The sequence below is a fragment of the Sceloporus occidentalis genome, unplaced genomic scaffold (assembly GCF_023333645.1).
Source record: "Sceloporus occidentalis isolate IW3139 unplaced genomic scaffold, rSceOcc1.0.p SCAF_23, whole genome shotgun sequence".
Classification (NCBI taxonomy): Eukaryota; Metazoa; Chordata; class Lepidosauria; order Squamata; family Phrynosomatidae; genus Sceloporus; species Sceloporus occidentalis.
In genome coordinates, this window is record NW_028317003.1 from 3,845,888 (window position 1) to 3,870,822 (window position 24,935).

Consider the following 24,935-nt stretch of genomic DNA (forward strand, 5'->3'; position numbering starts at 1 on the left):
TCCGGTTTTTTTGTTTTGGTTTTTTTTAATACAAAAATACAAAAAATGTAAGCATAAATACATAAATACATAGGGTAATTTAAGACATACATACAGTTTTGGATTCCAAATGACAAAAATAGACAAAACTATTGCCACATAATACAAGAAAATTAAAAGTACAAAATAGAAGGGCAATGCTTCTTCTTCATATCAGTGTGTTATTAACTCTATTGGGATATTATTAAAGCTCTATTTCTTTCATTCTGCAGGGATGAGACTGCAGAAAAAAGGATGAAAGATTGTTAATCTTTACTAATCCATTTTACCTTCTTGAAGAATTTGTCAGGTTTTGATTAACTGGAATCGGGTTCAGACCAACCCTGAAGGTACTGAAGTAATGAAGCATGTTGTGCAAAAGTAATTAAATAGAAATTAGAAACAAATAATAAATAATTGAGAAACAAGAAAGACTAATGTGTATATGCTGATGATGTGTCTGTATGTCGGCTATTCATATTCGGGTCCTGAGACTGGTTATCCCGTGAATTTCTTCTGCGCCGACGGCCGGACGAAAGATTTCTATAGCAAATGCTATAATTTGTGCATCGAGCGACAGAATGATGCATATCAACACCGACCCTGCATATTATGCCAAGACCTTTGGATGCCTGAAGGCTGAAGGTGACCTTTCAAGCAGAGCACGGCCATTGTAGAACATCACGCTGTCTATATCAGCGATTTTGAATACTGTAGCATTCCCTTTTTTGTAATATCTACAGGTTTTGGCCAGACCTTGGGGTTAAGCACCCCATCTAGCACATAGGTACCTCATTAAAGGTGTTCAATGCTTTAAAGATTGCAGGATAGCCTCTGTGCTGTCTAATCCTAACTGACAGGGCCAGTCCTGGACCAAAGAGCACCCCAGACAAGAACCCCCTTTTTCGCTCAAACCACTATACTCCACGACCAATGTAGGCATAAATCTTTCTATATGGGCCCCCCACACACACAAATTGTCAGGCATTCTATTGCACCCCTGTCAGGTACCAGACTGACTTCTACACATTGGGGTTAACCGTCGGCTCCCCCTGGTCCAGGCACCACAGACAGTTGTCTGACTTCTCTGGTGCTAAGAACGACCCTGAACAAATCCATTGACAAAAGGATACCTTTATCTGAAATATTGTCAGTTTGGACAATGCTATGCTTCAAAGTTTGTAACACCAGTTTGAGGAAGGCCTTTTTCTATTTCAGCATGACTGTGTCCCAGTGTATAAAGTAAGGTCTATAAAGACATGGTTGGATGAATTGGTGTGGAAGAACTTGACTGGCCGCACTGAGCCCTGACCTCAACCCCATTGAACACCTTTGGAATGAATTGGAACGGAGTTTGCGAGCCAGGACTGCTCGTCCAACAGCAGGGCCTGACCTCACAAATCCTTTTTTGACAGAACAGGAACAAATTCCTACATACACTTCAAAATTTTGTGCAAAGCCTTCCCAGAAGAGTGGATGTTTTTATGGCCGCAAAGCAGGTACCAACTACATATTAATGCCCATGATTTTGTAATGGGATGTCCGACAAGCTTATATAAACTACTGTTCAACAGTTTTAGGTCACTTTTAAATGGAGAACAAAGACATTTCCAGCTGTAACATAATTGCAAAAAAAGGTTTTCTAACGATCAATTAGCCTTTTAAACTTGGATTAGCAAACATTCCATTAGAACCCAGGAGTGATGGGAGTGGTAAAGGGCCTCTGTACGCCTTTGAAGATATTCAATTTTCAGCTCCAATAGTCATTCAAAAGATTAACAAGGTCTGCAATGTATTTCTGATCTATTTCATGTTACTTTAATGGACAAAACGTAATTTTCTTTCCAAAAACAAGGACATTTCTAATTGACCCCAAACTTTTGAAGGGTGGTGTGTGTGTGTGTGTGTGTGTGTGTGTGTAATATATATATATTTGAAAAGTACTGATGCTCCATCTTAATTACAATACCTAAAACATACACTTCAAAATAGAATAACTAATTGCTTAATTATTTACATAAGTTTGTTTAGGTTGCTTTGCTTTACATTTACATTACATTCCACATTCATCAAGATAGGGGAAATAAAAAAAGGAATTCTCACCCTCTCGAGCATCCCAACAATATACCTAGTGTCGCCAAATGGGCCAATCTCTTCATGGCACCTCCCATATACAATAGCCAGGGCTTGTAAACATAAGCACTTCATGTTCACTTTTGGGGTGAGCAGAAATCGATGATACAGTTCATTGAAAAACTCAAATCTAGACGCAAGGTAAAAAAACACATTTGGAACGGAACTCACTTTAGTAACAGAATAAAAGATTTTTAATACTGTGCTTTAATCGTTTACTTACGATTGTTTTATTGCTCCAGTATCCTCATTATCATCCTCTTCCAGTAGTAACCGGAGATAGTAGTCTCCTATTTTAATTTCATCAGCTAGGCACTCATATTTTACCTAAATGAAAATATAGCAGGTTACACACAAGGATTCAGCATTTCAAATATGTAAAATCAACTTATGTTGATTCACTTGTGATATACTCTCTAGTCAGTGGTAAGAACAGCAGCAATAAATCTATATATTTATTTATATCTATCTATATCACTTACCTGCTAACATAATTGCAAAAGGGTTTCCTAATGCTCAACTAGCCTTTTAAACTTAAGCTACCGTGCAACATGCCATTGGAACACGAGTGATAGTTGCTGGTAAAAGGGCCTCTGTACGCCTTTGAAGATCATCCATTTCCAGCTACAATAGTCATTTACAACAAATGCAATGTCTACACTGTATTTCTGATCAATTTGATGTTTTTTTGGCTTTTCTTTCAAACACAAGGGAATCTGACGTGTGTGTGTAGATATATATATATATATATATATATATATATATATTATTAGCTTATAAATTGCTTTTATTTTTGTTTGGAAGACACAGGAAGTACAGTAAAGGAGATGTGTTTGCCAACTCAACTGAACTTATATAACACGATAACAGCATTTGAGACCTTCTGGTTTTTGTAATCTCTCAAAGTGCTTGGGGGGGCACACAAAAGTATCTTGTCAGACTGGGATTCATTAACTTTGAATGACATTCATGTGTCATTCATACTGTGTAGGATAACATAAAAATATTAACCTATTGAATTGTAAAAACTCTACCGTACCCTACACTGCTTATTATTCTAGTAGAGTAAAGCATATCAATCCTTATCCTGCACCTATCGCTTATATGTTATATTAATGTTTTTTTTCCACTAATATGGTTGCTTTTGTCCATTTTCTTTATCCAACCTACTTTAACAGGCATTTGAAGTAGAGATATGCGATATGTTTATCCTTATTTTCTTAGAATGATTAAAAAATATATTTATTAAAGAAAAGGGCGTACGTGCAGATATACACAAATGTTAAAGAAATTGTTCTATAACTCAATAGCGATACGGTGCCCTCCATGAATATTGGCACCTTTGGTGAATAGGAGCTCTCTGGATATAAAGCAATTGCAAACACAACACATTTACCCCCCCAAAAAGTTTAACATTTGTGTGGTACAATTATTGGCACCCCTTTGGATCAATATAAGAAAAATATATATTGAAGTACATTTCTATTGACATTTCACATTTTTTAGCACATCTGGATGAATAGGAACAAGAAATTGTTCAACCATGACACATTAATACTCCATTACAGGGGTATAACTATTAGATGACAATTAGGCCAAATTCCCTTAGCCATTCATCAAATTGGGTAAGACCAAGTTATATAGTGATGTGGGCAAAAGTTTGTTGAGCTTTACAAAATAGGAAGTGGCTATAAGAAAATAGCAAAGGCATTGAAAATGACAATTTTCGCAATGATGGCAATAATTAAGAAGTTCCAGTCAACTGGAAATGTTATGAATAAACAGGAAGGGGATGTGTGTCTATACTGTCTCAACACACTGTGAAGAGGATGAATCGAGTGTCCAAAAATCTTCAAGGATCACAGCTAAAGAATCGGAGAAGTTAGTTGCATCTTGGGGCCATAAAGTCTCCAAAACTACAATCCAACGTCACCTACATCACCACAAGTTGTTAGGAAGGGTTTCAAGAAAACAGCCTCTACTCTCAAAAACAAACTCTACCGCCTTCAGTTTGCCAGACACTACTGGGGTCAGGTGGGGTCGGGTTCGAAGATCAGATGAAACCAAAATAGATCTTTTTTTTTTTTTTTTAATAAATACGAGAGGTGGGTTTGGTGCACGCAGAGAGAAAATGGTGGTGGCTCTTTAATGTTTTGGAGCTATTTTCCGTCAGAGGACCTGGACATTATCAAATATCAACAAATATTAAATGAACACCTGACTGCCTCTGCCAGAAATCTTCTAGGAGGACAATAATCCAAAACATGAATCATAACACAAAAATGATTGTCTGGCCATAAAATCAAGGTCCTACCATGGCCATCCCAGTCACTAGACTTGAACACCATAGAAAACCAGCGTCGACCTCAAAATTTGAAAGATCTGGAGAGATTCTGTATAGAGGAATGTTCTCAAATCCCTTGTCATGTATTCTTCAACCTCATTAGTATTGACTAAAAGGGCGCCAATAATTGTGCCATATATATTTTTTTTTGGATAAGCCTGTGTTGTATTTGCAATTGTTTGATATCCATGACAGCAGAGTATTTTTTTAAAGAAAAGATCACAAGGTTAAACAATATAGATGATTTTTTACAGACTTCTTGCTCATATTTCCCAAGGATGCCAATATTAGTGGAGGACGCTGTATGTACCATAAATACAAGTACATGGGTAGCACAGATACCTCAAACTCATGATGATTCCAAGATATCACTGTGGAGCTTCCAAGTTCACGATCTACATTAAATGCTCTCATTTCCGCTTCCAGGGAGTCTCTCAATTCTTCCCTGGTTTTGAAGTTCCAGATTAAATCCCATCGAGCATGGTCCTGATGAAACCTGAAATGCCAAGAGTATCGTTTTACCAGTTGTTTCTGAAACTCATTGCAATTTATATTACACCCAGGTGGTTCATTTTATGGTACTGCAAATTTTCATACAATGTATTTGAGGTCTCCATCACAACATGACCGTACATACATATCTTCAAGTCTATGACTGGTAATTACATCAAAAATTAACTATATGTAAGGTGGTAGATTGAATGTAATGTAGTTCCATGTAGTTATTCATAAGCTCGACAATATTTTTCTTATGTGTGGGTACTCTGCATGAATTCATAGGTTCATCCTTAAAACAGCCACATGTTTAAAGCTTTAAGCCATGTTATACAACTGGTTGGTAGCCTTAATGTTTAGGGTGTACTGTATTACATCATTAATGTAATTGGTTCTGCGTTTAACTGGTACAAGACCCTCCACACTGTAAACTTAGACTATTCTCGAACATCTGATTCAGAGAGTATATCTGCTTTGTATGCTAAGCATTTTTGCAGCTTTAACCTGTACAATACAAAAGGGCTATGTATAAAGTAACAGGTATGTGTTAAGTAAGAAACAAAGGGTAAAGTATTAAAAAGTGACTCATTCCTTCATTGATATGTATTATGTATATTCCCAACTAAGAGAATTTACCTGTAGTAGAAAAGCTCCCAGTTTGATTCTATTTTTATCCGTTGTCGTCTTTTACGAAGAATAACCGGCTTTTGGGCAATATTCTGTCAATAGAAACCAAGCTTGTAGATGGAATATAACACATCAGGACAATTATTAAAAACAGATAATATTTAGTACATTTAGAGAAGAGAGAGCTCACAGCTACAATGGCATTAGCATCCAAACACAAGACAGGAAAAATAAGCTTGCTATATTATTTCTTAATTAACGCAATTTTGTTAATCTCTTTACCTTTTGTTAAGACAGGATTGTTTCCTATGTCTTTAACTTCACCCAGCTGGTGGAGAGGCTGCCTGGCAATCCTGCCGGTCGTTAAAATGATTTGTCATCATGAAACACAGTGCTGATGTTGCACAGAGCTGATTAAAGTAGCTGGAGGAGCTGACTCTAAAGAGTCAATCACTTCCAGGTACCAAAAGTCAACTTTTGGCAGCCCAAACATTCTGTGTCATGATGAAACCCAGAAACTCATTCTAATGACAGACAGGATCTGGGTGAAGAAAAGGATGAAAGAGACACTCTTGCCTTAACAAAAGGAGGAAGGAGTAACAAAATGGGGTCAACTCAAAGGCCCAAGTAAACCCAGGAGTAAGTAACACTGGGTCCCTAGGGACATGCCAGGTAATCCTGACAGAATCCTCCAGCACAGAGAAGCATGGTCCGCTAAATAAATAGTCTACAAAGACTTGCTGCTCAAGTGCCGCTAAATGGAAAGCTACTCACCCCTGTTAAAATATAATGGTGTAAAAATCTTACACACAGATTATTAAAATTTCTTAAGCTTAGTATCTTACCTCTTTCTGTGCAATTCCCATCCTGTCTCTCCAGTGCAATAAAACAATGTCAACTTTTTCCTTGGCAAACTTCTCAACTTCTTTAGCAGCTTTACCAGCAATCCTTTGCCACTCTGGAACTTTGTTAAATTTGCCATATTGGTCCTGCAGGACAAGAGTAATGTGAAAACATGACATCATTGACTTGATGTGTATAAACAACACAACAGCTAATCACAAATTGTAATGTAGCTCAACCATGTTCCCTATAGCTGCCTTAAAAGCTAAAAGGGAAACTACAGCTATTGATTTATGAGTAAATTGTGTATACATTACACTAAGATTCAAACGTTTGGGGTCACTTAGCTGTTATCATGGAAAACAATGAAAATATCTAGTTATGCTAACATCAATGAAAAAGGGCTAATGATCAATTAGCCTTTTAACCGTAAACTATTTGTACCATTGAAACACAGGAGTCATGGTTGCAAAGGGCCTCTGTATGCCTATGAAGATATTCCATTTCCAGCTACATTAGTCATCTACAACATTAACCATGTCTACACTGTATTTCTGATCCATTTTAATTGACAAAATGTGCTTTTCTTTCAGAAACAAAAACATTTCTAAGTGACCCCAAACTTTTGGAGGGTAGTGTATGTATCTATATATGAAATAAATATGATTGGGATACCATATATTATATATAGTGAGAGAACCACAAGGATAAAAGCAAAAAGGAATACATGAAGTGGTTACACAAATGTCATAAGACTGTTGTCTTCAGATAAATTTCCATGTGAGGAAAGAGCATAAATTCAAGCCTTTTAAAATAGTCTAATGTGCCCAAATGGAAAACAGAGAAGTAACACAATTACAAATATAATATTCTATTAAAATGTGGAAACATTTTCATATATTTGCAAATTAAAACAAAAAAAAGCCACAGTAACCACATGGCAGACTATCTAAATAAGAACTTACTGAAGCAATTTTCAAATTATCCCTGATGTGCATTCGGTCGACGTCCTTTTCGGGAACTAGATCAGGACTGTCCAGGTATGCCAGCAAACCTGGAGGCTAGAAAGCAAACCAAATGTAAAACACACAAAACACACACACACTCAGTTCTAGAACATGGTTTCTAAAGTCATATCCTCAAGCCTGACAAAAGTCTGAGCTTTGAAGATCTTCACACATTAATACAAGTGAATATATTGTGACTTTATAAAGGCGGACTTTAAGATCCTATTGCTTAAAAGGTTTCTTTTCATGAAATTAATTTGACCAAATTTGTACACATTAGGTCCCATCCTTAAAATGTCTCTGAAACACTGCCAACACACCAAGTACAAGAGTTAGAAGAGTCACGCAGATTGCAACAGAGTGTAAAAAACAACACAACAAAAATAGTCATCCATCAGCATTAGATACAAGGAACAAACTCATTTGTTATCAAGAGTGCCTTTTTCCACACAAAACCCATGACGTAAGTTTGTTTGCCCCTGACATGACATGTGCCTTGAATGAATGAATGAATGAATGAATGAAGTGTGTTGATTTTACACGGTCTTTTGTTTGGTTATAGCTAGCGCTGTAAGGTACTCGCAACCTCCCCGCTTCTACTGCAGCCATGCTTCCCCTCCACAAAAGGTTCCCAACTACTGTTGTCCCCTCATTGCTGGTTTCCAGTCTCACAAAAGTAAAACAAACATCTGTTTATAACATTGCCCCCAATGTTGGGCTCTGAAAGGTTTAAATATGTCTGCAAAAAATGTCCAATTTACGCCTACATAATTGTTTCTTACCAAAATACGTTTCAGCAAATTGGAAGCCGTCATATTGTCCGCTGTCCAAAGGCCCACTAAATGTCTGCTTAGCTGTCTGAAAAACATTCAACCTTTGGATGAGGTTTGCTTTTCATTAAGCCAATATAATAAAATATTTATAAAATTTATAAAGGACTATAAACATAAAAGATGACAAGCACCCACCTGTTTGTGAGCATTCTCTGATCAACGCTTATGGTAAACATAGCAGTGTGCAAGTGTCGAGGTAAGGCACCTTCACTTAGGGAAAGTTCCTGCATCTTTGTAGCTATTTCCTTATCAGCTTCCTTAAGGGGGAGTAAAAAATGGAAATTAGATGCTGGTTTATCATGTATTATAATTACTTTTTAATACAAAAACTTATTTAGTGGGCAAACTGCAAAAACTGTGCTACGTATTTATATGTTTATACAGATCTTGTCAGTCAGGATATAAATTCTGCATGTGACCTTGAGTTTTACGGACCCTGGAGTCTTTTAGTCAAAGGTTATACAGTTTTAGGGCCAACGTTTAAACATATGTAGAATTACAAACGTTTTAGGGAACGCAAGCGTCTCTTCTACAGATCTAACACAGCAATCATACAATCATACACACATAAAACACTTACCTCTATTATAGCTTTCATCACTAAGCCAGCTCCTTTCACAATAGCCATAGAGGGATGCTAAAATATACAGACAAGAAAACCACCCAGCACAGTCTTAATACTATAACAAAATAGGAACATGGCAACTTGCATTAGCATAATACATCTCTATACTTATACATGCAGCAAAAAGTACCTTTCATTGATTTAATCAAATGGAACACACACCGAATAACTTGCCTATTCATGCTAATTATGTGCACACTAAACATTTTTGCTGCGCATCATGTAAAATATATTTAATAAACAGGAAATATTAAAAAATACTAAATGCTAAGAATGCAAAGCAAATATTTTTTGGGAAAAAGTATTAAAATATGGTAAAAATATTTTTCATTGAATTTGTCAAATACCTTCTGTAAAAGCTGAACAGTTATGACTACTTTTTAGGTCCATTTATGCTAAACACAGTACAGTCAGTCAGACTACTTCTTACTTTCCTGATTTTACCTGGAACAACTTGAAGAGGGTTCTGCCATTAGATGCCACCATCTCCAGCAACATGTCAAACTGTTGCCCTTCTGTTGTCTCGCTGTATGGAGCACATAGTGCAAAGGTGAGGAAGTCCAGTAGTGAACTGATCACAAGAGCACCTGTTCCATAATTCTAATGAAGGAGGGAGAGAAGCTTTAATTTAATTTACTGCCCATGGTACCTTGTTCTAAGAATATACTGCTTTGCATGGGGACACTTCAACATGAAAGCAGTGTAGATAAAAAAAAATAAAAATATATATATATATATATGTGTGTGTGATTAAAAACAATCAGTTACATTGTATAAAGAGACCCCAGACCAACATTCTGCAACAAGTACATTAAAGAAATAGACCATAGGTGGAGAAGATACAGATCTTCAGGGTCTTTGTATGACCCACAGCCTATCTTTCACTGCTTTCAATCATGAATGTAATGATAGTAATGATAGTTACTATTAATTTGAAGCTCAAACTAGTGGTTTAGTACAGGTTTTTATAAGATACAATTATCTTTAGCTAACAGGAAATCATTTTCTAAACAGTCTAACGAAGCATTGTATGTTTCACATCATCATAGAGTACAAAACCTGCTTACCACATGGGAATTAAACTTTTCAAGCAAGTTTTCCAGAAACTTTTTAGAAGAAAGAAGGGACGCTTTGTTCAGTTGCTCTTGCCTCAAGTCATAGTCATCATGCATCGGCTGTAGAATGAGTGAGTTTAAAGAACGTGTTAAACATTAAGCAGAACATTTCTGCTGCAGACACACAGAAGTACTTTGGGAGTCCTATAGCTTGACACAGGTACGCTCTTAATCCCACTATTTTGGGAAACTGAACCTAGTTTAAGATAAAGGTCATGGTATTGACAGAATACTGAAAAGGTGAAGTAAGTTCCCTAAAAAATATTTAAAAAAAAAGACATAAAAAAGTTGGTTCTTATATGATGCTAAGCCAAGAAGTTGTGATCATCTGCATTATTAAATACAGTAAAAAGAGGATGCAGAACCGGTCGGGAGGTTACAAGATAAAAAGCTAATTGTATGTCCACAAACAATTAAAGATAGAAAGAGAAAATGAGCAGAAAGACACACAGCATGCTGTCTTGCCCCAGGTATTTAAATACAATTTCAAGAATGTGGGTTTTTTCCCCAGACAACTAGAATAGCAGAAGTTTAAAGACTTACACACATCAGCGCACAAAGCATATCAATTGCAGCATGGGTCACTCCATCATTGTTTCTCTTCAGAGCCTTCACTACTTTGACACCAAGACGTTCCCTGAACCTTAGAATATTTGTAAAAAAAGAAATTATACATATGTGTGTGTATACATCCTTATATTTTAACACAGTAGAACATATATACAACAAAAAAAAGTTTATGAAAAAAGGTTACATATCCCAGTAGAAATATAGAATGGAAGTTTTTCTTTCTTCTAACTGCAAGGCATGGCAGTTATTTGCCTTGATCGACTTTGATAATGCCAAAAAAACTTTATAAAAAAGGTAGGACAGGAGGAAATAAATGGAAAAGATGATGTGGTAACACATAGGGGTTTTATTGTATTTTTTTGTAATTTATCTATTACTCTATAGCTATAGTCTATGTGCCCTTGCTATAAATCCACAACACTTATGTTGATTGACTTCAGCAGTTAGATAGTTTTATTTAAGCACATACTATTAAGACTATCATCACTAGTGGCCAGAGAATATTAGGTTCCAATGGGAGATCCTACACTTGTCACATATGGATTAAGTGATCAATTCTAACTCAACAATACTAAAGCATGATTCAGAGCATATATAGAAACTGATCTGTAGCATAGCTATGTATGAAGTATGTATCCTTGCATTCTACAAACAAGATAAGGAAAACTGCAAGATTAACAGTGGTACCTGGATCTGGCAGATGATTCAGCAAATATGCCAGAAAGTGCGATCTATAGGTTACTAGGAATTAGGTAAATTCTGCAAAGCTATACTACTGGGCTGCTTATCTGCTAGCCCTATCCGAGATCATTTATGATCTTGGGGCACATAATCTAGCAATCCCCAAGCTAAGCTAATGAAGAAATGATGGACTCAAGCCCGATTTTTTACAAAGAAATAATTGATATAAATGTTCCTAGTGCTTGATAAACATTTTTCTAATAAAAACTAGTAAGTGTATAGTGTCTAATCAATGATAAAAATGAAAGAAACACCATAATGTTTAGAAAGTACACTATTGGTCGTTCATGCAGTTGTAGTGGACAAGGACATGGGGGATCATTACTTTGAGTTGCCTGAAATCATAATAATAAGAAACCAATATCAAGTCAGAGTCTGCCATGAGAAGCAAGATTTCCAACTGAGGCATGATTTAAGAGTAAACAGCCAAATAAAAAGAGATTGCTAGAAACTACATGTTATATTTGTATCTTTATTAAACCAGCAAGTTAACCAGCCAGAACACATTCCCTAAACTGTATCTGTGAGTGCTAAACTGGAAGCCATTTTCTATTGCCTTTACTTTACCATCTTCAGATACGGATATGTAGTTGTACTTGCTTTCAATACCTTTGCCAAGACCGTATGTTAGGTTGTATAAGGCATAACAATATTACTTTTTATTAATGTTGTTATAACATTAAAAAGTATCAACAATATTGTCACATGTACTAATAGAAATATATCCACAAGGAATTCTAGAACCTGAACTTCCCAGCAATCCATCCATTTTTGCATTAAATACAGTGAATATAATAGTTTTAGACTTCTACATGAACCCAGATTACTCACACAGTTTACCCTTTTGTCACTTCATAATAAGTGGAAAAATTATGAATTAGGGTATGGTATGTTAATGTACCCAATCCCAAAGCAAACATAAATTCTCCTGTCTAAAGTACCTAACAGTAATTTCATGCCAACTTTATTTTAAATACAATGCAATGTTTGGGGTGCATTATTTCCTTTGCAGAATATTTTATTAAATGCTAATTTAATGTAGATATCTGTGCAAATTTTTACCTATTACTACTTAGAATGTAGACACTAAGCATACGGTACAAACTATGACTCACTCAGCATTTTATACAGAGACAAAACTCAATGAAACTGAAAACTCAGAATGATGAATATTGTACCTTAACATGGAAAATGTGCAAGATGACAGCTTATAAATTCTACAAATAGACACCTATAACATATTTGTGCGCTGGTATATAAAGTTCTGACGTCATTAATAAAAAGCCTAAAGAAACATGTGTAGAAGAGGCCGAAGGCAGATTTTCAGTGCGACAAGCTGATTAGCTGCTTACTTTGGGAGCTGAGTGAAGGCCAGGAATCCAGCTTTGGAAGCCACTAATCGTCGGACTGCCTGGAATTGGCTTTCCAGTTCGGCACTTGATGCTGCAGCATCTCCTTCTTGGGACAGTAAGGATGTTATGGCATTATTAATTAACTTCTCTTTGTTCTCAGAAAAGAGACCCTGTTTTAAAAACAAAAATTAATTAGGTTCAGCAACAGCACTTGTAAACTACAAGTCCTGATGTATTTTTATGCACATTGGACAAGTGTAAAAATACAGAATACGGTTAATAGAAGTGTCAGCAGTGTAAGTGACATTAAATATTTATCCTACTTTAACATAGTATTTCCACATGTACAATATATCAAATACTTACATCTTGTGTTACAGCATGCAAAACTCCACTGTAAGATATGTTAGAGTTGAATCTAAATACTGCATCAGCAAAGACACCATCTAGAAAAGAAATAACATTTTAGTATTCTACCAAATGTTCATTATACTAACAGACATGAAGCCCATGGAGCAGCGCAGCTTAGGCGGAGTGGGCCTTGACAGAGCTAGGTGGTGTGCAAAAAGGAATGATTTAATTTAATTGGTTCAGAGTTGTTATGGGTGGGGTTATTGGTAAGGTATATAAGTGGCAACCATTTTGTAAACGGTCACTTAACTGCTTTTCTAAATCCTGGTTGTTCTGTATTGAGCAACTTGGTTTGGAGAAGCTTTTGCTTTCTTTTTCAGATGGAGTGGGAAATTGAGGAGATTCTGGAGGGGCTTCGGATGGCTACGAGAGAACGTGGTACCGGTTGGCTGAGGGAGCAGTTGGCACCTGTGCTGGACGTCGTGGCGGTTCCTTCCTCGGGTTGGCCTGTGCGGCGCACAATGCCTCCGGAACGTTTGAGCCCGGAGCTGTCGTCTGTAGGACGCCGGGTTCGGAGTCGCTCGGGGGACAGGCGTGACGGGAGTGTTGGAGGCTGGAGCGGAGCTGGTGTTCGTGGGAGTGGTACTTCGCGGGCGCCCCGCGGTTTTCAAAGGGCCCTGGCGGAACAGCAGCGGATGGAGGTCGACATGGCTGGTGTTGGACGCGGCTACGTCGGCAGGTACGAGGAATCGAGTGCGGCGGGCCCCGGGAGGTCTAGGGGTGCTGCTAGGTCAGCGGGGGGCGAGACAGGTGGCAGCGTGGTTGGTGGTGCGTCTGCCCCTGAGGTGCGCAGTGGCAGGAATTCCCCGACGTTTTCGTCGGAAGATGAGGGAGCGGCTTCTGCAGCGGTGAGGGTTAGTGGCAGCTCCCGAGCGTTTTCTTCGGGCCTTCGGTGCAGGGAAGGTGCCGTTTCTGCGACAGAGCAGCTGGCTGAAGGTGATGGGAGTTATGCGGTGGGCCACGGGCGGTCCCGTGGTGCCGTCTCCGGATTTACGGCCACTTCGTTGGGCCCGGATGCAGCGTATGACGCAGGATGTTGGGTTGTTGGTTGAGGAGGCTAGTGGTAGGCAGGTGGGTCGTGGTGGCCGCACTTTGAGTTTGAGAGTCAGGCTTCGGATGTTGTTTTGCTTCAGGATGACATTGAGGCGCTGTCTTCGTCTGGAGGCTTAGGTAGAGGTTTGAGTAGGGCTTGTGTTAGGTCTAGGTCTCCCAGTAGGAGCCCGGGGAGGGAGGTTAGTGTATTTCAGTCTCGGATTCCTGTTCGGCGTAGTTTGTCTTTTCGTGGGGAATCTTTGTCTGTGCCTCGGCTTTTATCTCCTCCTAGGTCTTCCAGTGCAGACGGTGGTCATGGCCCGGGTCCTCAGCGACGTCCTTCGGCGGAGGCTAGGAGTGATAGGAGTGCGGCCTTGCCAAGGGATTTTCGTGAAGGCGGCGGCCAGGATGCAGCCTCGGGGCCTGGAGCTGCGGCCAGAGGTTCCGGTGGTGAGTCCAAAACTATGGTTGAAACCCGAAAGTTGTTAGATGGTTTGAAGGGTTTGTTGGGGTCTCTGCAGAAGGGGTCTCAGGTGGGTTCTGGTTGTGGTCAGGTGTGGTCTCTGGCTGGCTCCGGTGTGGGAGCAGCCAGTGCGGTGGTTGTACCGGCAGTGGAAGGTGAGGATAGTGGTGAGGCTTTGGTCACGGGGGCTTCTTCGGTTAGTGTCGAGAGGGCAGAGTTGACAGGTGGGATTCCTGATTCGGCTAGGCAGAATGCCTATGTTTCCTTTGCTGGCCCCCTGGGGGTTCATCTTAAGCAGGATGTTAAGGATAAGATTTGGAAAGGGGATTTTGTGGAGATATTTTCTTTGTTACCTTTGGAGGAGTTTATAGATTTGAAAGAGGAGGATAAGAAGGATGCTAAGAAGGAGGAGGAGGAAAAGAAAAAGCGTTACAGGAAGATTCCCAAGTCGTTGTAATTGGTTGAGGGCCTTTTGTATATTGGCTAGTGTTATTGGGGAGAAGTCGCCTAATTTGTGCTCTCCTCTTTTCTGTTACTTGGATGGTATTTGGGAAGCGTATAGGACATATGGGGGTTTGGCGTGGTGGAAATACGACGAGCAGTTTAGGCAACGGTTGTCGGCTAATCCAGGTATGCGGTGGGACCAGATGGACCTGCCATTATGGATGAAGCTTACGATGGTGCAGAAGGCGCAGCCCTTTCAGTCGGGGGCCGGCGCGGGCGGTCACGGTTCCTCGTCGGCTGTTAATAGGAAAGGTTTTTGCTGGCTGTTCAACGACAGCCATTGTAAGTGGGGGTCTGCTTGCAAATTCAAACATGAATGTTCCGGTTGTGGGGGTGCCCATAGTTTCACGAAGTGTTTTAAGAAGGGAAAATCTGGAGGAGTCTCGGGAACTACGCCTTCCGGGTTCGGGGCCGCTTCCTCTGGGGCTAACCCCGGTGAGGTTAAACGCGATGCTGCCCTGGCTAAGCCGCTACGGTAATCGTGAAGCGGCTCAGTTGTTGTTTGAAGGTTTTCGTTATGGGTTTTACATTCCTTTTTCTGTTAGGCAGTTTCGAAGTTGTAATCGGAATCTGAAGTCGGTTTTGGAGTTTCCAGAGGTGGTGAGGGACAAGTTGGAAAAGGAAGTCTCTTGGGGCAGGATGGCGGGTCCTTTTTCTTCTCCCCCTCTGGATAATTTACGTTTGTCACCGTTGGGGGTGGTACCTAAGAAAGAAGTTGGGAAGTACAGGTTGATCCATCACCTGTCATACCCGAAGGGTTTGTTGGTGAACGATGACATTGATGAGGTGCTGTGTTCCGTTTCCTATGCATCATTTGACCAGGCTGTCGAGTTGGTTAGGAAGGCGGGCCCGAATGCTCTTATGGCTAAGGCAGATGTTGAATCGGCGTTTCGTTTGTTACCAATTCACCCGGATTGTCATCATTTGTTGGGTTGTTATTTTGAGGGTCAGTATTTTGTCGACTTGTGTCTCCCTATGGGTTGCTCCACCTCTTGTTCTTATTTTGAGAAGTTCAGTTCGTTCATTGAATGGGTGGTCAGGATGGAGGCAGGGAGTCGGTTTTTGGTTCACTATCTGGATGACTCTCTTTGTGTGGGTCCGTGCGGCTCTGGGGAGTGTGGTTACTTGTTACGGATGTTGGAGTGGGTTACCGGGTTGTTTGGTGTTCCGCTGGCTGCGGACAAGACCGAGGGTCCCACTACCTGTTTAAGTTTTTTGGGGCTGGAAATTGATTCGGTTGCGGGTGAATGCAGGCTACCGCAAGATAAGCTGCGGGCGCTTCGGGAAGTGGTTCACAAATTTCGTGGTGTTCGGAAGGTAACCTTGCGGCAGTTACAATCCTTGATTGGTCGTTTAAATTTTGCGTGTAGGGCCATACCTATGGGCAGGATTTTCATTCTGAGTTTGTCAAGGGCCACTTCGGGTGTCCAGTTGGCGCATCATTTTGTGCGGGTTTCGGCGGCTATGAGAGCTGATTTAGAGGTGTGGGAGGTGTTTTTGCAACATTTCAATGGTACGGTGCTTTTTCGCAGGGAGTCGGTGTTCGCCGAGGAGTTAGAGCTTTATACTGACGCTTCGGGGAGTGTTGGTTTTGGGGTGTATTTCCGAGGCTATTGGTGTGCGGAACGTTGGCCGGACTCTTGGAGGGACAGTCCGCTCATGCGCAACTTGGCGTTTTTGGAGTTTTTTCCTTTGGTGGTCGCCTTGTCTTTGTGGGGTGATTCGTTTCGTGATAAGAAGGTGGTGTTTTTCTCGGATAATATGGCAGTGGTCCATGCGGTAAATCGGCTGTCGGCTTCTTCTATGGCGGTGGTTCGGTTGTTACGACGGTTTGTTCTGCTCTGTATGTCTCTTAATGTGGTGTTTCGGGCTGAGCACGTCCCGGGCTTTTTAAATGTTATAGCGGATTCCCTGTCTCGTTTTCAGTGGGAACGGTTCCGCGAGGTGGCGCCAGGGGCTCAGGATTCGGGTCTGGTCTGTCCGGACGAGATGTGGCAATTAGGGACGAGTTGCTTGCTGGAGGTGTGAGGGCATCGTTGGCGCCGGTAACGTGGTCGGCTTATGGTAAGGTTTGGGACGATTGGGACAGGATGGTTTCCTGCGTAGGGTCTGTGAGTACTGCGGCGGAGCAGCTGGATGTGCTGTTGTGGTTCTTGTTTGATTTGGTTTCAAAAGGGGCTTCCCCCGCGGTTTTGGGAAGGAATATGTCAGCCTTGGCGTTTTTGTTCAAACTTAAGGGTTGGAAGGATCATACTAAGGAATTTTTGGTTCGCCAGGCTTTAAAGGGATTTCGGAGGCGGGTTGGTGTTGGTGACACTAGGCACCCGGTTTCTGTGCAGGTGTTGCAGAAGGTGTTGGATGTTTTGCCATTGGTGTGTTTTTCGGTTTATGAATCCAGGTTGTTTGGGTTGGCATTCATTTTGGCGTTTTTCGGAGCTTTCCGGATCGGGGAGCTGGTGAGTAGGAGTCGGGCTGGAGGTGGGGGTCTTCAGAGGTCTGACGTGCTGGTCAGCGGGGACATGGTGTCTATTCGTTTACGGCGGTCCAAGACGGATGTGCTTGGGAAAGGCTGCGATGTTGTATTGTATCCATGGCCCAGGTCCGTGATGTGTCCAGTCCAGGGTTGTTTTGAATACTTGGCTCATCGCCCTGCGGTGGTGGGACCTTTTCTCCTCCATGAGAACGGGTCGGCTTTATCTCGGTTTCAATTTTTACGGATCTTTCGTACGTGTTTGGAGCGCGCGGGATTGGATCCGCGTCAGTTTGGTACCCACTCTTTTCGTATTGGGGCTGCTACGGAAGCAGCCCGGATGGGGTTCGGTGATGATCTGGTCAAGAAGTTGGGGCGTTGGGAGTCGGGTCGTTTTAGGTCGTATGTTCGGCCTGAAGGTCTGTTATGAGCTCTGCTCTGCTGGGGGTTTCTGTTTACTGTTGCTTTTGTTTTTCAGGTTTAGTGGCCTGGATCATGGGCCATTCCTACATATACTGGGCTGGTCGGAGAGCCGCAGTTCGTGCGACGGGTCAACAACTGGGCTTTCCGGAGGATCGTCTGTTGCTACGTTGGATTGGCCTTCGTGGTGCGGGATGGAATGACGTGTGTGCGGAACTTTGGCGGCTCTTACGGGAAGAGGGGGTTCCGGACATTGTTTTGTTCCATGCGGGAGGTAACGATTTAGGTGTGGTACCCCAGAAGGAATTAGTTTGGCGAATGAAACGGGATGTGGAGAGGTTGAGGGCTCTAGTTCCTCGTGTGTTGGTTTTGTGGTCGGAGATAGTTCCGAGGTTGCATTGGAGGCATGCACGTGATGCGGTTGCCCTTGCGCGGTACAAGGGTAAGGTAAATAAGCTTATGGCGAGCTTTATTAGGCGTTGTGGTGGCCTGGTGATACGGCATTGGGAGTTGGAGTCCCTGTTGCCTGGCTATTTTAGGGAGGATGGGGTCCACTTAACTGATGTGGGCCTGGATTTTTTGAATTTGGGTTTTCAGGACGCATTAACCCAAGCTTTGTTTTTTCGGTGTGGCGGGGCTCAGACGGCTTGAGGGGTTCAAGGTCTGGCCTGTGGCGGGGATAGTTGCCTAATACGGTGTTTTGTTATGTTTTTGGTTAATAATTTGACTTGGTTCAAGTTATTGGTGTAGGTTTCGAGCTGGCCTGTGGCTCAGAACCTGGGGTGGTGTAGGGGTGTCTCGGTATGCCCCTGCATTGGTGTTTGGTTAAATTGGTGGTGTAGGGGTGTCTCGGTATGCCCCTGCATTGGTGGTTTGGTTAAATCGGTGGTGTAGGGGTGTCTCGGTATGCCCCTACATAGTTATAATTTGGTTAAACGGTCTGGTGGGGGTGTCTCGGTACATCCCTATTGTGGTCAATATGTTAATATGTTAATGTGGAGGCACCTGGTATGTGTTGGTGCCATTGTTATATGGTTAATTTATTGGTTATGTGAGGTCATTGTCAGTGTTAATAAGATGTAAACTGTTAATTATGTTAACCGGGGTGGCTGGGTTGACAATGACCTCTAAATATTGTATATATGTTAATAAAGCTGTGGACAAAAATATTTTGCACCCAAATAAAGTGTCTGAGTCATTATTTGGGTATGGGGTACGGTCTTCCTGGGCACAAACTCAACTATGCACTTGTCATGTATAATCATTCAGATCCAGGTAAATAAAAAGAGGAAGGCCAGCAATGTGAAGCCATAATATGTGAATGACATTTAACATCATAAAAGCATCAAATAACAGAATAAAGACAATGTATAACGGATAAATTAAGGTACAAGCTAGGAGCATCATAACGAAATAAATTAATACATATTGTTTCAGCATACAGGCAAGTTCACTTTTAACAAAAAAGAAGAATATCTCCTGTTTTTGTGTTTTCTTCATATACAGGCAGCCTTCTACAGGGATCTTCCAAATCACCCTGAATTTAAGTCTGTACATTTTCTATATGTGGCATAGGGATAATCCCATAGTTCACTTACTTGGTGGTGTAGTTAGAAATCTTAAGTGAAGACTTTCTACTTCTTCATCCACAGGAACACTCATTAAACCCCAACGCTGACCTCTCTGAGTTGGGGTCATCTTGACACAAACATCCCTATTGCCTGAAGCTCTAACGCCATCCAGCAGGCTTGCCAACAATGAATCTCTGGAAACAAAATAAGTACAATGTAAATCCTATTAGTATTGATGGAAGCTGACAAAAAAGAGCCAACCAATGCGTTTGTGATAAAGTACCGAACTCATCTGACAGCATTATTTGGAAACATAAAAACAAAAAATAAAAAGCAAATAATACAGTAAATTTAAAGAGACAATTTAGATAAACGCATATTAAAATACTCTGAACAAGCTTTCAAAATGAATACAAAATAAAAATGTTTACCCGACACAGAAGCTGCAGGCCTGCTGAAGCAACTGCCCTCTCCCTCCATTGTCCGACACAGTGTTGGCAGTGGCACAAATTAGATCTATTTAGTTTTTAGATCTAAATAATAATGCTGAGGCTATCCTAACAGTCTAAAAATGAAAGATGATTTGCAAATCCCAAGAGATGGTTAATAGCACTTTCAGTACATTTTCTGTAGTATTTTTTTGGGGGGGGAGCTGAATGAAAAGATTTCCCTATACACTAATTTCCTGGTACACAATGGAAACTGCTATTTTTGTATCAGTTTTCATCTAATTAGAAGGCAATGTTGCATTAAGATCAAGGAGATAACATGGACAATCAATGTATCAGTACTGGCTGAATTTTACCTTTCAGTTGAAGAGTATTTGCGAATTTGTCCTTTGATGAACTCAATGGTAAAAAGCTGAGGGTTTTCAGGGTCATATACAAGTGCAAAAATCTTTAAGAGAAACAAATAAAACACATTAAAATGCAATATCCATAATTTCTGAGAAATTGAAATCTTTATACATTTCTTCAATGCACATGTACATTTTGAAACGCCAAACAGGACACAATTTTAAAGAGGCATATCGGGGCATTAGTTGTTTACAGGTTGTATGCAAAGACACAAAAGGGGACTGGTGATAAACTGCCAGCTGGCATATAAGCAACTGTAAACTATATTATGTATGAATAACAACTCATACGGAAGTGGTAAATTGATCGTCAGGAACATTTTGATGGTTACTGTAGTGACTCTACGACCTTTATTCATACAGGCATTGAGAAATCTCTCTCTTTCGCTCTACATAGTTTTAATGCAAAACAAGGAAAAATGCTATTTATATACAGGAGAGACATAAATGGTGTGAGCTAGAAGAATTAACACAAAGTGTAAGGGAAGATAGAGCTAATTTACACATACCAAAAGAAACACAAAAGAGAGACACAGAAAGTATCATAAAGACAACACAAACACTAAAAGACAGCTAACGGGTGTCCATCGGATTTTGAATGTTCATTTGCAGCTTTACCAACTATCACCATCATAAAAGCAGAATGGGCAAAAATACAAATTTTATCTTCAGAAAACATGTAAGCTTTTAGGTGAGAGCATTCATTATATTGTTTGAATCATCTGTTAAATGAAAAAAATAAAATGTCCTGGAATAAAACTTCATGATATGAAGATGCTCTGTTAAGCAGCAAAAGGGACTGCACCCAGCAGACAGAACATTAGTAGTAGAATCAAGATCTCCAGAATATATTGTGGTACATGCTGTATATAATCATTAAAGAGATACAGCATTAGACATTGAAACATGAAGAAAGAAAAATAAACGTTCATCTGAGTTTTGTGGCAGAAGACCAAAAAATGTGTTTACGCAATCAGGGAACAATTAATAAGCTCCTAGGATTGAAAGATGTATAAGGTCAAAGAACAAAACCACAGAAGATACTAACCTCTCCTAGCGGTTTAAGTGTTACAATATTATAGGTGGCTGGGTCCCGCTCCACTAAGCAAGTTTCAGTAAGTGCTAGCAATCGTTTGACTGGCTCCTGAAAATATACAACCAACAAACAAAGTCACAAGCGCCCAGATTTTATTTCATTACAAAAACTCAGAACAATAACGCATAAAATCTTAACACAGCTGTGTAACTCTTACCGAATGCCTTGGCGTGATTTTTTGAACAATAAATTCTGCTAATGAAGTGATAGATTCGTCATTGCTATATTTCCCCAAGCGAAGGCCGACGTATTGTTCAAACTCTATGGGGTCTTTTCTTATCCTTAAGGAGATGCCAATATAGTTCCCAGCATGTTCTATGGCACTTTTTATTATCTCTTCTCTCTGCTCTGTTGCAAATAAGTGCTATAAAATAAGGAACAAATATTTTATGTAATAAACCAAAAAAAAGAACCCAGAATGAACAGACTAGACAGTCCTATGTGTAGATGCAGAGATGTACAGTGTTTTTTAATGGTCTTTTGCAAAAGTAACAAGTTATAGTAAGTTTTACACAATTTTCAAGTAAGTGTAAATTGCATAAACGTAATGATGCTAAACGCCATGTAGGAGACAGGTCCATTTTTTTTTTTATAGACTGTTTTTTTGCTTGGGGAAACAATAATTGGAAGATTTTTCATATTTTTCCCATACCTTCCAGGGTACAGTGTTGTGTTTTAGGGGTACACATTGGAAGGGACCCATGTGGATCTGGAACTGTCCACCTTTCCTTATGCATGGCTTCTGTCAACATGACTATAAGCAAAGTCTGTTGTTGCCTATACCCGATCTTCATAAGTGCTACAATAGCATTTGTCATAAAGAAAAGCTACATAGAACTTTAAGAACTTAAAGGGATGTAAAATATGATTTGCCTCCTACAATGTATTTAGTGCCACTTTAATGTTATAACTTAACAGCAACAATTAATTCAGGGAGTGCCGCTGTGGGTCAGGCCAGAGCCCAAATTAAATACATTACTGGTTAACAGCAATATATGCATTAGTAGAGGAGAAAAAAAACTAATAAATAAAATAAAAATCCAGTCCCACACGAACTTTCAAACAAACTCCATACGCACCAAAAAATATTCTTAAAAAAAAAAAAAAAAAGAAAAAAATGGAAAAAAAGAAACATTTTCATACAGTGCTATACACACTAATGTGGGTTGGCATTGACAGAAACATGGTTTTAAATGATTTTGCTCCAGTAGACCTAGAGGCTGCCATCTGTGTCAATCATGATATTTTGTACGGCTTTCCCCACACAACACCGAGTAGATTCTTTATGGCAATTCTAATGAAGTCTGTGTTGTATGTACAATAAAGACAGACAGATCAGGCAGAAACTTCTTTATTCCATGCTCTCTCTTCCTCTCTCTCTGCTGCCCCCTCAACTAGTTGCATAACAGGACTTAAGGTAGACCATATATTAGTATTTAAGGTAGAACTTTAGAGTTTGGAAATTAACAACATTAACAGTGTCACAAATCAACATAACATTACATCACAAAGTCCTGCTTGTACAGTAAAACTCTTTCCTCTACATCCTTTCATTATTCAGAATTTCAGGCTAGGTGATTAAGTCTAAGACTAAGGCATCAGGGTGTTTGTATAGTAGATTGGGCTAAGAAAACACAACTAGAACATATACAAAACTATTATGCAGCTGTCTGAAAACTTAATGTAAAAATTAAGTGCTTTAAAAAATATAACAGCACAATATTGTTTCAACATTTTTTTTTAAAATGGGATACTAGTAATAAAAAAAATAGTTGGGGTTCCTTTTAAATATTGTTTAGGTGATACAATTCTTTATATGTTACATTTTATTAGTACTATAGTTCTGTGACAACCGGCTAATTCAAACAAAATTATAAGTGTGAAGGAAAAAAAAACACCTTACCAGTCGACTAAAGCCCCCATACAGGATACAAAACCCCCCTTGATAGTCAGACACATCTGCAAAGCCTTCAATATTTCTATAATCATAAGAGCAGAGGAGACGATTGGTTGTTGGGTCAATTTGATCAATGCCTCCAGGAGTCACTTCCAGAATGACTTGCTTCCTTGTATCACTCCAGTGATGCTTATAGCAGTTGTACCGCTAAAACGACATGGGAAATAGTAAATTCATTAAGCTTTCATGTGATTTCTGCCACTATACCACTTGTTGGCATAAGAAGTATCACGTGTTGTTGCATTAACAAGGGAAATAAATATATTAAAAGGTACACTCTGGTCATCATATGCAGTTTAACACATCTTTAAATGAACATTTTTGGGGGGTTTGCAAATACATAGAGGAATTTATCAGCATTCTCTCTATGCATTTGTTCTCTTATCTTAACTTTTCCTGCCAGTGATTAGCGGCATCATATGAGGACAGAGGAATGACCAATGAATTGCAGCATTTTCATAAGGCAAGTGTTTTAATTTCCTTTTCAGGTGAAGAATGTATACTTACAGATAACTTTAATACGCATTCTTTATTGGTGGGGTTGTTATGGGGCATTAGTTTGCACCTTTAGTATATGTTAAAGAGCCAACCCAACATATGCGTGTTTGTATTGTTGGGAGACAGAATTCACCCATACAGCTCAAATATTTCAGGATAGATAGAAGCTACCTGTTTGCTCCATGAGGTTTCTCAAGGTCAGAATTAAGACTAGACTGTAACGGAAATTATTTACTGTCCATTTACCAGTACCCTGTGGTAGAAAAAGCACTTCTACAACTATGTTAAAAGTTCATTTACTTTGGAAGGATTGTGTTTTTCTTTGCATTTTAAATAACGTCAAAAACATTTACTCACCCTTCCAGTAATCTTTCCTTCAGCGAAGTCTGTTCGGAATCGCTGTGGGAAAGAAATTATGGGGTTAAGCATAAATTGCCAAATCTTTTCAGTTTTCATTGAGCATTCTTGTCAAAATGTTTTGGGTTTTTTGCACAAACTTTCAACATGACTTATTCTATTCTACGATGAGTATACCACCAGTCTGTATTGCTTTGTTATCTTCTTCTGAATCTAAACCTTTTTACTACAATTGGCAGGTTACCAACAAGTTTACAGCATAATACCTTTGTTTTACTTAAGTTTTTCTTACATTTCTTAACTTCCATTGTGCTATTCTAGCATACTGAATTTAACCCTTTATAACAATGTAAAGTTAAAAAAAAAGTCTAGTACTAATGAATGTCCCAAAGCCTTCCCAGGAATAACTCATTAATCATGTTATATTTTGCCTCATCTATAATGTTTTCAGGGAATGCGTAACCAGCAGAAAAAATCTCAAACCTATTTCTGCTGTTCTTAAATGAGTAACACTTTAACTCTTTGGGACTGATGACGTACCAGGTATGTCATAATAAAATAATCCCACAGGACCTGTGACGTACCAGGTACATCATC

The 24,935-nt window shown here is 39.7% G+C and overlaps 1 protein-coding gene across 1 annotated transcript in view; it reads right to left on the reverse strand.

Annotated features, from left to right (window-relative positions):
* The window catches only part of LOC149300706 (dnaJ homolog subfamily C member 13-like), a 75,699-nt gene that overhangs the window by 42,859 nt on the left and 7,905 nt on the right, over window positions 1–24,935 (reverse strand). The window contains exons 4-23 of the mRNA XM_089484832.1: window positions 24,339–24,380; window positions 23,430–23,630; window positions 21,684–21,890; window positions 21,479–21,574; window positions 20,380–20,471; window positions 19,602–19,768; window positions 13,070–13,149; window positions 12,704–12,873; window positions 10,584–10,683; window positions 9,993–10,100; window positions 9,370–9,525; window positions 8,881–8,937; window positions 8,436–8,557; window positions 8,250–8,325; window positions 7,426–7,521; window positions 6,463–6,606; window positions 5,627–5,709; window positions 4,838–4,991; window positions 2,375–2,478; window positions 2,122–2,281 (exon numbers count right to left, since the gene is read on the reverse strand). Coding sequence (XP_089340958.1) covers window positions 2,122–2,281; window positions 2,375–2,478; window positions 4,838–4,991; window positions 5,627–5,709; window positions 6,463–6,606; window positions 7,426–7,521; window positions 8,250–8,325; window positions 8,436–8,557; window positions 8,881–8,937; window positions 9,370–9,525; window positions 9,993–10,100; window positions 10,584–10,683; window positions 12,704–12,873; window positions 13,070–13,149; window positions 19,602–19,768; window positions 20,380–20,471; window positions 21,479–21,574; window positions 21,684–21,890; window positions 23,430–23,630; window positions 24,339–24,380 — 2,415 coding nt within the window. The remainder of the gene's footprint in view (window positions 1–2,121; window positions 2,282–2,374; window positions 2,479–4,837; window positions 4,992–5,626; window positions 5,710–6,462; window positions 6,607–7,425; window positions 7,522–8,249; window positions 8,326–8,435; window positions 8,558–8,880; window positions 8,938–9,369; window positions 9,526–9,992; window positions 10,101–10,583; window positions 10,684–12,703; window positions 12,874–13,069; window positions 13,150–19,601; window positions 19,769–20,379; window positions 20,472–21,478; window positions 21,575–21,683; window positions 21,891–23,429; window positions 23,631–24,338; window positions 24,381–24,935) is intronic.